General features: G+C 35.4%; 1 protein-coding gene across 2 annotated transcripts; it reads left to right on the top strand.

Moving 5' to 3' along the window:
* The first annotated feature begins 3,730 nt into the window (after positions 1-3,730).
* Positions 3,731-11,990, top strand: LOC105765582 (protein HOTHEAD). Of its 2 annotated transcripts, XM_052624982.1 has the most exons (6): positions 3,731-3,829; positions 9,051-9,136; positions 9,222-9,863; positions 9,942-10,339; positions 11,177-11,679; positions 11,784-11,990. In XM_052624982.1, exons 2-6 carry the CDS (start codon positions 9,052-9,054, stop codon positions 11,821-11,823), a joined length of 1,668 nt encoding a protein of 555 aa, XP_052480942.1. In that variant the 5' UTR covers positions 3,731-3,829; position 9,051; the 3' UTR covers positions 11,824-11,990. The 2 variants fall into 2 exon arrangements, with proteins under 2 accessions (XP_052480942.1, XP_012440223.1); XM_012584769.2 differs by lacking the exon at positions 3,731-3,829 and having other exon boundaries at positions 8,980-9,136.
* The last annotated feature ends 217 nt before the right edge of the window (positions 11,991-12,207 follow it).

The raw sequence follows: 12,207 nt of genomic DNA on the forward strand, positions 1-12,207 counted from the left end.
AGAAAATCCACGATTTAGAGCATACTCACCTCCAGCCCATATGCATAATGTCGATCTATCTGCAGATGATGCGTTGGAATTTCCAGAGCTACCACACCGGTTGCGTGATCGTACAAGTTCAGGGCTGGATTCGGGTGAATTTGAAGTTGATAATCAGTTTTCCAACAAAGATAGTTTTATTGGTGCTTTGAAACAACATAGCATCACCAACGGCGTTAACTACGCCTCGTTGAGGAAAAGGACAGGGTTGTGGGAGATAAAAAAGTATAAAGGTCCACATACATGTGCTGCAGGTACAGTATTGACAGTTTCTGAATAATACTGTTATTATGTAATGTTGCATTATTTAATGTACTCCATTTATAGGTGTTTCACAAGATCATCCCAATATGGATTCAGCTATGTTAACTAGCTTGATACTACCCACGGTGAAGGCAGATCCCAAGATTTCAGTGCCGATCTTAATTACCAATATTCGTAGCCAAATGGGGTACACGCCTCTTACCGCAATGCTTGGATAGCTAAGTAGAAGACGTTGGAAAAGATGCATAGTGGGTGGGATGCTTCATATAATGAAATATGGCAGTGGTGTCAAGTGCTAGAGAGATACGTCCCAAGTTGCATCATAGACTTTGAAACGAAAAATGAGTACTACAACAACCGATTGCTACGTGGATGTCAAATGTTCAAACGCTTGTTTTGGACCTTTAAGCAATGCCGAGACACATTTCCATACTACAAGCCATTGGTACAAATTGACGGTACCTTTATGTTTGGTAGGTATACTCATCGGCTATTGCTTGCAGTGACACTGGATGGCGATGAAAGAATTCTTCTAATTGCGTTTGCAATAACACCGGGGGAGTCATCTGATGATTGGGATTTCTTTCTATCTAGGTTAAGGTGGCATGTGTGCCCCCAACCTGATATCTGTGTTATTTTAGATCGGTGTAGAGGTATACTAGCTGCATTTGATCGACAGGGAAGCTTATGGCAGCGTACACACCATCGATATTGCCTAAGGCACATTGCTTCCAACTACTACAGGCAATATTCATCTAAGAGTGAACGATGACAAGTGACCAACATGAGTATTTAGTCTCTATTATATTAATTCATTTGTCATTTTGAATTTATTATAATTGAAAAAGTGGTATGTAATTTTTGCTATGAACTTATATTGGCAGGGTATGAAATAAATAAATACCGTTTTCACGAGATGTTGACAGTTTTGCGTTCAATTAATAGCGAATGCGCGAACTACCTTTGCAACATACGTTTCGAACAGTGGGCACAAGCATACGACGGCGGCCTACGATATGGTCATATGACCTCAAACCTGGCTGAATGCATAAATTCTATTCTAAAAGGAACGCGCCATCTACCGATAACATCAGTTGTGCGAGAGACATGTTTTCGTTTGACGGCGCTATTTCCAAAGCGAGCAGCAAGTTATGCAGGCCAGATGCAGGGAGGCCATGTATGGTGCAGTAAGGTAGTGCAATAAATTAACAAGGCCAAGGCGCGGACGAACACCATACACACAGTGTGTCACGATTGAGACAACTTATAGTTTCACGTGATAGAGTTTGACAGACCACACCAAGGTGTTATTGGCGTGCAATATCGTGTACACTTGCGAAATAGGACTTGCTACTGTGGGATGTTTGATGCACTTCGTTATCCATGCGCTCATGTAATTGTAGCTTGTCAAAATCTCCGTCTGGATCCAATGAGCTATGTCGACAAAGTGCACAAAATTAGAAAATATGTACAACGTCTGGAGACACGTTTTCCTATCGGTCTCAGATGAATGTAAGTGGCCGCTCGTACCGCTTGCTCCTTTTAAGCAGTTACCAGATAGAGAATTGCGTCGCAAACCGAAGGGTCGACCTTGCTTGACTAGAATACGTAACAATATGGATATTCGAGAAACAGCCAGTCAGGGCAAGTTGTGCGGATGGTGTAGGAATCCAGACCATACATGCTGATCATGCCTAGGGGTGTGCATAATTCGGGTAAAACCGAAAAAATTCGGTTAACCGACCGAATTCGGTTAATCGGTCGGTTAACCGAATTTTTTCGATTGAAAATCGGTTAATTTTTAATGATTTTTCGGTTAACGGTTAATTCGGTTCGAAACCGTTGGTTAACCGAAAAAATTAATAAATAAAATTATCCAACCCAGCCCAAACTCAATTACCCAACCCAATTACCCAACCCAATAAAACTAAAACTAAAGTTTACCCAATTACCCAATCCAATAAAACTAAAACTAAAAGACAACCCAATTTACTAAAGTCTAAAACCCAATTTACTTTAATAATTTATAAATTTTTAAATTTTAAAAATAAAAATAAAAAAATTGAGTAATTCGGTATTTTTCGGTAATTCGTTAATTCGGTAATTGAGTAATTTTAACCAAAATAAAAATACATAATTTTCGGTTAATTCGGTTAATCGACCTTATTAACCGAAAAAATTTCGGTTCGGTTAATTTTTTTTAAAAAAATCGGTTCGGTTAACGGTTAAAATTTTTGGAAGGTCGGTTAATTCGGTTATAGTAATTTCAGGTCGGTTAACCGAATGAACACCCCTAATCATACCCAAATCGCAATAGTTGAGCGTCATTGTAAACAACTTTGTATTATTAAGAATATTTGCCTATATTGTGAAATAAAATAATATGCCAAGTGTTCAACATATTGAATTATTTAAAATAATTTTTATTATTAAGAATATTAACTATTTTGTATTTTATTACATCAAATAATATCAAAATATTCAAAATAAACTATTTTGTATTTTATTACATCAATAATATCAAAATATTCAAATTAAACTATTTTGTATTCTATTACATTAATATAAACTATTTTGTACATATATTTTAAAATAAAAATCAATCTTCGTGCCTGCCAGATTCAGTGCCACATGGCGGTCGTCGACGGTTACGCGCTGGATTCCTTCTTTGTCCAGCTTTCGGCGGGGGTTGTGGTTGCTCCGGCTGGGATTCTGGTTCATCCGGTAGGGGATCTAGTTATCAGTGTTGAGATAATGAGCCACCTTGATAGAATAGTGAATGTGGAGGTGTTTGCATCACCAACAGCGAAGGTGTTTGAAACCCATACTGTAACAGCTCAATTTTCAGTAGTGTCAGAATAGTGATTTGAGATCACTAAATTTGATGAAAAAGTTAGAAAAATTTATTAATTAATAATTATAAGTTAAGCGTGATTTTAGAAATATTTTTGAATTAGTGAATTTTGTGATTTAAAAGAAATTATTAGGTAAATTGGGTCAAAAACGAGGTATCGAGACTTCGATATTAGAAACTAAGTCGTAAATATTTTTATAAATATTTACGGAGTGTCAATAGGATAGTATTAACGTTTTGTTAAGAAATTTTAGTGTTCCGATAGTTAATTGATTAAAAAGGACTAAATTGAAGTAAGGGCGAAAGTTGAATAATAGATTAAAGAAAAATTAAAAGGACCGAATAGGAATTATGCCTTTTCTAAAGTTGAGTGGCATATGCATGATAAAAATCTTAGATTTTTTAAAAGTATGTTATTATTTTATTGTAAATTATATTAATTATATTATTATATTTTAAATAAATAAAATTGTTAACAAATGTATGGTGCATATGATGACATGTGGAAAAATGAAGTACATATATTAGTTATTATTATCATATTATATTATTAGAAAAAAGAAATGAAAAGAAAGAAACAAAAGCAAAAAGAAACAGAGAAGGAAGGAAGGAAAGAAGAAAAGAAAGAAAGAAAAGGGAAAATTGAGGTTTTAAGGTTTTAAAACTTTAAAGGTAAGTTTAATCAAGTCCTTTTCTTTTAATTTAAATGTTTTAGAAGTTTTAAAACAAAATTTTGTTGAAAATAAGTTAAGGTTTTGGAAGTTTATAGTTTTTTTAGCATGGTTCATGTTGAATAAATTGTTAAATTTGTGATTTATTTGATAGAAATTTTATTTGGAATTGAATAAAGGATTGAATTGTAAACTAAACTATAAGTTTTGAATTTTAGGGATTAAATTGAAATAAATTCGAAATTATGAAAATATGATAAAAGTTAGATAGTTAAATGTGAGTTTGGTAGGAAAGTTTGGTAGGAAATTAAGTAGTAAAAGGTATGAATTGAGAAAGAAAAATATATAGGTTAGTTAGGATTAAATTAGAAGTAAAGTAAAAATTAGATAAAAAAATTTCAGCAATTAAATTGTTTTGTGCTAATGATTGTGAAATTATCTTAATTGTTCGTAGCTAATATCGAGCTAGCATCGGCACACAAAGGAAAAGAGAAGGTTATTGAGGAATAATCGAGCAAATTCGGGTTTATATTACTATAATTCAAATCTATTTATTTTAATTATTATATTTTAATTAAAATGCATGGTAAGTAAAATTAGGTAAGCAACTGGAATGATAATAGTGACTTGAATTGAATCAAATTGAATTGAATGATGGAAATATGTGAGTATTTGAAATGTATATTGATTAAAAAATATTAGTGATTTGAATTTGATTGAAAAATGAATTTAAAATACTGAATTAAATAAAGTGAATTAATTTATGAATATGTGTGAAAATGTGAATTGTGTATTGATTGAAAAGTGGTTTGAATTGAATTGAAATATGATTATATGTGATTAATTGAAATATGTATTGGTATTAAATTGTTAATTGATTAGAAAGTGGAAAAGTGATCTTGAATTAGAAATGAAAGAGAATTGAGAATTTGAATACCCTATTAATTAGTCGGGCTAAGTCGGATATAGTTGGCATGCCATAGGATTTGGAAGAGTACGGGATTTATCGGCTTTGCCGATCTGGCACTTTATGTGTCATATTAGGCACCTCGTGTGTCGTTTCAGGCACTTATGTGTCATTTATTGATCAGATACTATGTACCGTTTTAGGGATAATGTGCCGTACTGGTGTGTTTGGTTGGAATCCGTGTATCCGCCGAGTCCGAGTCAAGTTAATAGGGACAACTGAAATAAATTTACTGATAAAACCAATCCTGAATGATATAGTAAATGAGAAAGGTGAAAATTGGAATAAAGAGATAAGAATGATATTTATATATATAAATAATTGTTAATATAAAAAGATAGATTTGTTCATTAAGTATTTATTAGTTGTAATGAAAAAGTATGTGTATGATTTAATGTATTTAATTATAAATTGAATTATGGTAGTACCACTGAGTATACACATACTCAGCGTACGGTTGTTTCTGCGCGCAGGTTAGTAAAAAAAAAGCCAGTGTCCGGTCTAGCATCCAGAGCAATCCCGACCTCAGATAAATTTTAGAGATGTGCCTTTCTTTTGATATTGTGCCATGTATTTAGGTAATGTATTGATTAAAGTATGCCATGTATGTTATTTATTTGTGAATCAGTGATAAGTTATCCGATATGTTTGGTAATGCTCCGTAACCCGATTCCGGTGACGGATACGGGTTGGGGGTGTTACACATATGGTGATGGCATTTGGTAAAAAGAAGAGCTCCCCAACGGCCCCTCTTGCGATCTCTCCTGCGACGATGGCCTATACATCGACTTTCCAATCGGCGTAGTCGAAAATGGAGATGAACCGGGCCATTGACTCCAACCTAGAGGTGCTTATGGGCCGGGCCGAGTTCGGGCCGGGCCCATAAAAAAATTTCGGCCCGGGTCCTAGGCCCGGGCCCGGCCCGAAATATGGGCCTGAATTTTGCCTAGGCCCGGCCCGGGAAAAAAATTCATAGGCCCGATCCAGCCCGGCCCGTTTTTTAAATAAATACCAAAAATTTATTTTAAAAATTAAAACAAAAATTAAAAAAAGTATTTTAAAAATATTTTAAAATTAAAAAAAATTAAAAAAATTTTTTAAAATTTTTTTAAAATTTAACAAAATTTAAAAAAGTATTTTAAAAGTATTTTAAAATAAAGAAAATAAAAAATAATAAAAATATTTATTATATTCGGGTCAGGCCTGGGCCAAAAAAGTTGTGCCCGAGGCCCGGCCCGTTTTTTAATTGGGCCTCGTTTTTTTGCTCAAGCCCATATTTTGGGCCTATATTTTTACCCAAACCCTCCCATATTTCGGGCGGGCCGGGCCGCCTGGCCCATGAGCACCTCTACTCCAACCTGCCATGAGACTAGAAAAAGGAAACATATAAGGGTTAGGATACATAAAAAAGCTAGGATACGCACTTGGCATCATCTGAAAAGGCTGTGTTGTGGGTATCATCGGTTGAACTACTGGGTCGGGTGACTGTGTTTTTGCTGTTGCTGGGCCTGATAAAGTTATGGGCACTGATGATGGGCCGGGTGAATTTCTAGGCCTCGTTGATGGGCTTGCGTCGCCGTCCCTTCTTCTTGGATTTAAAGGGATACGTTGTTCCCTTTGGACACGCAATTGTCGCTGCCTCTCCTCTGGCGAGAGTAAATATGGCTTTCCATTGATCCTAAACCATGGTATGTATTACGGCATGCACGCTAATTCTGGAAGGATAATCGGTTCCCGAATAGGTATATAGTCATACCAATCTTCCCACATTTGGATGTAGTGTGACCAGAATCTCAGCCAATCCGTATGCAATTGCCGTAGGTCAATTTTGTGATGATCATCCAACACCTCAGGTGCCAGAGGAATCGGTTGTCAGAATCCAAATTACCGTAATACTCTGTTCGACTAGTGCATCTCTACAGTCGCAAAGTTGACCAATGAGACTTTCACATGCCAACCGTTTCAATTTTGGAAGTACTCATCCAAAATTACTGCCCGAATTGCCGGATCCTCGTATAGTGTCCATTCAAACTATATGACCATGATGGAAATATTAGTTATGTACTAAATACTAAATACCAATCGACTATCTCATTATGGAAATATCTATTTTATTTAATACTTACTAGTGCTTCCAACCGTTGGTCCAATAGAAGCTGTATATCTTCAAGAGAGGTAGGTAATCGAGCATAACTTGCCGGATGGTTCCATCTAATTAAATAAACTCTTTAGCATACTATTATTTTTAAAAATCTACGTAATAATTGTAAAATCTAATATAAAATTTACCTCGTTATGAGTGGGAATGTATATGGGTGGTCCACTCGATGGCGTAAAAATGGAAAGCGAAACCGTGCCTATGACTGCAGTAGTGGCAGACAACCTCCGATTTTCGCTTTACTCGGTCACGTCGCCCCGCACATCTCCCGATATAATGTTGCCAACACGGCAGACCCCCAACTCAATTCACCGGCTGCTCTAAAATCAATGAGTTTCAGCAGCCATCTTAGATGTACGAGGTTCTGTGACAAGTCCGGCATCAGATAACCTTCAATTATCTGAAGAATGTATGCCCGAGCATATCGGACTCTTTCTACTTCGGTTGAATCATCATCCGGATCCGGGAATGTGTCTCGTAACCAGCCCATCTCAATCTGACCTCCGTTAATTTTCTTCGGAATAGCGCCCAAAAGCTCGTAGCACACCGCTCCCCAATTGCCGATCAATGCACCGTTGACTGGTACCGTCCCACCGGCAATCCAAATTGCAGATTGACATCTTCCAAAGTGATAGTGCACTCTCCACATGGAAGATGGAATGTGTGCGTCTTGGGTCTCCACCTCTCAATCAACGCACTGATAAGTTTCGGGTCCAACTTGGATCCCCGGCCTACAGTCGCCACGTGCTAAAAACCCACTTCCCGCAGGTAATTCTCTACCAACGGTGATGGAGGACCATGCATATTCCGGATATAGCATTCCAATATCCGATCTACAGACTTTTATAGCACATAATAAATTAATAATTATTTAAAAATGCATAAATAAAAAAAATTTAAATAATATTTAAAAATAAATTTAACACTTACCATTTTCATTTGTTCGACGGATATGTGCTTGTTATCAAGACGAATCAATTCTCCGGCCATTGCTAAATTCGTACAAATTTTTACGATTTAAAAAAAATTTTAAAAATTAAAATTTATTTAAAAATAATTAAAAATAGGGATTTAAGAGAAATTTAAGAGCAAATTGAGAGCAAATTGAGATTAAATATGGATTTGAGAGAAATTTGGAAGGAAATTGAGAGGAAATTGAGAGGAAATTGAGAAAGGATTAATTTGAGAGCAAATTGAGAGAAAATTGAGAAAGGATTAATTTGTGAAAAAAAATGAAGGGGTGGGGGGTTTTTATAGTTTTTTTTACCGTTAGGGGGGCCAACGGTCAAAAAAATGACCGTTGGCACTGTTCACGCGCGGGGAAAATGCGTCCCCTGGGACGTGCTGACGTGGCAACAAAACGCGTCAACTTCAGCGAGCTTTCTGTCCACGTGGACTAAGCGCGCCCTTGAGGACGCGTTTTCCTGTCACGTACCTTGACATCTGCTGCCGTGGACGCGTTTTCGGGGATAATGGCCCATTCCGGTAAATAATTATTTACCGGGCCTATTTCGGTAAATTTTGAAAAAAAAGGGGTTTTACTTGTATTCTGCCCAAATTTTAATCTTGTACATTTATAAAAATTATAAAAATTAAATAAATCCAATAATAAATTTGACACTCTTCCCCAACACATTATTAAACCATTTATTAATTAACACTTGGTTTTAGTTTGGTTAACATATGCAAATGTCTTGTTTATAGTTTTTTTAAATAAATTTCAATATTTCACATAAATTTTAATTTTCGTGTAATAATTTTATACCTAAATTTTTATTTTGATCTAATTGAGTGCATTTATAAAAATTTAAAAAATAGATAAATCCAATAATTCTTTTTTTTCAAAAGATCCAATGTTAGTATATACAAGAAGATAGTATCACATAGTTTATAGTGTTGATATTTTTAAAAATTACATTAAAATAAAAATTGATGCATATAATTGTAAAATTGATAAATAGTTTTAATATTTATTTTCTTACGATGATTGTTAAGTTGATGTATAAATCCTCAAGGTCTGCGGATATATAATTAAGAGGGAGTCCCAAGTCATCCCTTGTGCCGATATTGAAAGTAAAGCTAAATTTGGAAATACAGGATGGATTTGGGATCAATGGGGTTCCTCAAAGCTTTGCTTGTCGCTGTTTATGCTTTGGATCCCTACTTTTCCCATGCTGAGACAGGTAAAGATTTGAAAATTAATAGAAACAAACACTAATGACTAAGATATATCTATCTCTTATATATATATGATCCATTATTTTGCAGCTCCAAATTACAGTTTCGTTCACGAATCAACAACAGCACCTCCGGTCTCATACCACGACTATATTGTGGTCGGTGGAGGAGCCGCTGGCTGTCCCTTGGCCGCAACTCTATCAGAAACCGCCAACGTTTTAGTCCTCGAAAGAGGAGGGTCTCCCTACCGCAACCCTGGTAAGACAGACAAAGGCAACTTCTTGCTCACTCTTTTAGATCCCTCCCCCGATTCATATGCTCAAATATTCATTACTGAGGACGGAGTATACAACCACCGAGCACGTGTACTCGGCGGTGGCACCGTCTTCAACGCCGGGTTTTACTCACACGCCGAAACCGAGTTCGTAAAGGAATCTGGTTTGGATGAAGCTTTGGTGAATGATGCATATCAGTGGGTTGAAAACAAGGTGGTTTTCAAGGCACCATTGTTGCAATGGCAAACAGCAGTGAGGGATGGGTTGCTTGAAGCTGGGATTTTACCATACAACGGATATACAAATGAACACATCAATGGGACTAAAATTGGTTCAACCATTTTCGACATGAATGATCATAGACATAGTGCAGCTGACTTGCTTGAATATGCTGACCCAAAGAATATCATAGTTTACTTGCATGCCACGGTAACCAAGATCCTTTTTACAACACAAAGTAAGTTGCATGATCTTACAGCTTAATATGTAAATTACTTGCTCTTAATGATCTTACAACTTAATATGTAACTTTTAGCTGTTGGATCACGACCTAGAGCTATTGGGGTGATATATGAGGATGCAATGGGAGAAAAGCACACGGCATATTTAACAAATGATTCCAAGAGTGAAATAATCGTATCAGCAGGTGCCATTGGAAGCTCACAATTATTGATGTTGAGCGGCATTGGGCCACGTTCTCAACTTGAGTCACTTGGTATCGAGGTGGTGATAGACCAACCTATGGTTGGCCAAGGCATGGCCGACAATACATTGAATGGTGTTTTTATTCCATCCCCTAATCCCGTTGAGCTCTCACTTCTTTCAACTGTGGGCATATCCCTGCTTGTTAACTATATTGAAGCCGGAAGTGGATTGAATTTGGCTCCTTCTTTTGGGTGGATTTCCAAGTTTTTGCTCTCCATCTTGAACCAGGTTTTTACCTGCAATTTCATACCTCTTCATATGTGTTTTTTTTGGGTAAACTATATTGTTAGTCATTTAACTTTCGTAAATTTCTGTTTTGGTCATCGGAAATAAAAATATAAAATATAGCACCGTCATTAGTTGTTTTTTTTTTTGGGGGGGGTGGGGGGGTTTAGTCACTTCACTTCAAGTTAGATAGTTTTCTTATTTTAATCACTTGTAGACTCATTTATTGTAGACTCATTTTTGCCAACCATTTTACTTTTTGAAGGAAAGAAAATATAAATTTTTATAGGGAATTGTGTCGGGTTTTTACAAGATAAAATAATTTGTTTTGAATTAATTTTATTTTTTCTAGTAAAAAGGAGACACTTGGGCTTTTACATAAAAATCATTTTTCTTTTCAATTTATTTTATTTTCCCCGTTTTAGAATTAATTCTAGATATTTTTGAAAAGGGAAAAACATGGGTTTTATAGGTAAATATCTAGGTTTTTATGAAAAGAAATTGGTTTTATAAGGAAAACCTGGGTTTTATTTGGAAAATTTGAGTTTCATTTTCATAGAAGAACTAATTCCTTATATATAAAATTTAATTTTTCTTCTTTTTTTTTGAAAAAGTAAAATAATTCTAAAACAGAATGACAAAATGAAAATTTACTAAGTTGAATTACTAAAGTAGGAGTATTGTAACATAGAAGTTAACTAAATTAAAAATAATATCTAGCGGAAGTATCAAAAGGAAAACTTACAAAAATGGGATGTAGTAATTACCATTTTCCTTTTTGGTTATGATCATACGATTCACTACATTTTTTAACAATGGCAATGGTTGTCGCATGCAAAGACCACTATTGGGTCCTTCTTCGATACAAGACTTAACGGTGGCATCATTGCTCAAAAAGTTGCTCGTCCACTCTCAACAGGCCACCTTGAGCTTCGTAGCACCGATCCAAACGAGACCCCCAAGGTGAGGTTCAATTACTTTCAAGAACCAGAAGACTTGAGAAACTGTGTACAAGGCATGAAAACCATAATCAACGTTGTGAACTCCAAAGCCTTCTCGAAATTTCGTTACCAAACCATCTCGACTCAACAGCTTCTTAATGTGGTGGCAGCACTTCCCTTGAACCAGAGACCGAGACACTTTGATACTGCTTCGTCTTTGGAACAATTCTGCAATGACACTGTGATGACATTTTGGCATCATCAAGGAGGATGCCAAGTTGGGAAGGTTGTGGATGAAGATTACAAGGTCATTGGCGTGGATGGCCTTAGGGTTATCGATGCTTCTACCTTTAGTTCCACACCTGGAACTAATCCTCAGGCTACTGTCATGATGCTTGGAAGGTATAATTACAAATTAATTTAAAATATAACGTAATGTAACTTAGTATGTTTATTCCATCTATTATAGTTTAACTTGAATTATTTTTTATTAACTTTTGATGTAGAGCTATGGGAGTACGAATTCAGAAGGATAGACTTTCGTAAAGAAGGATTTAAGAATCATACCAATTGGGAACTCATCAAATGGATAGTTGTATGTTAAGTTACTATGTCACACCCATGATTTGAGTGAAGAATATTATGTTTTAAATATATTTATTAAAATTTCCTATAATAGTAAAATTAGTTATTTATTATGTATGATATTTTAAGTTTAAATTACTTTTAATAAAATATAATTTAATCTATAAATTAGAAGGTATTTTAATAATATTACAAAATAGTTGTATATGATGCTGGTTGAGTTTATGATCTAATACTAAGCTAACTAAAACTGATATTACTGCATATATCAAAAGTGGAAAAAGGTAAAAGGAATATGAAGCTTTTAGAGAGCCCTTTAACTCATATTCACTATGATTTTTGTTG

The sequence above is a fragment of the Gossypium raimondii genome, chromosome 12 (assembly GCF_025698545.1).
Source record: "Gossypium raimondii isolate GPD5lz chromosome 12, ASM2569854v1, whole genome shotgun sequence".
NCBI classification, from domain to species: Eukaryota; Viridiplantae; Streptophyta; class Magnoliopsida; order Malvales; family Malvaceae; genus Gossypium; species Gossypium raimondii.

What these genes read in the sequence shown, in the direction of transcription:
- LOC105765582 (XM_052624982.1), top strand. Translation starts at nt 9,052, where the DNA reads ATGGATTTGGGATCAATGGGGTTCCTCAAAGCTTTGCTTGTCGCTGTT. An exon ending in CTTTTCCCATGCTGAGACAG is followed by an intron (nt 9,137 to 9,221) that starts GTAAAGATTTGA and finishes ATTATTTTGCAG; the next exon opens with CTCCAAATTACAGTTTCGTT. An exon ending in GATCCTTTTTACAACACAAA is followed by an intron (nt 9,864 to 9,941) that starts GTAAGTTGCATG and finishes TGTAACTTTTAG; the next exon opens with CTGTTGGATCACGACCTAGA.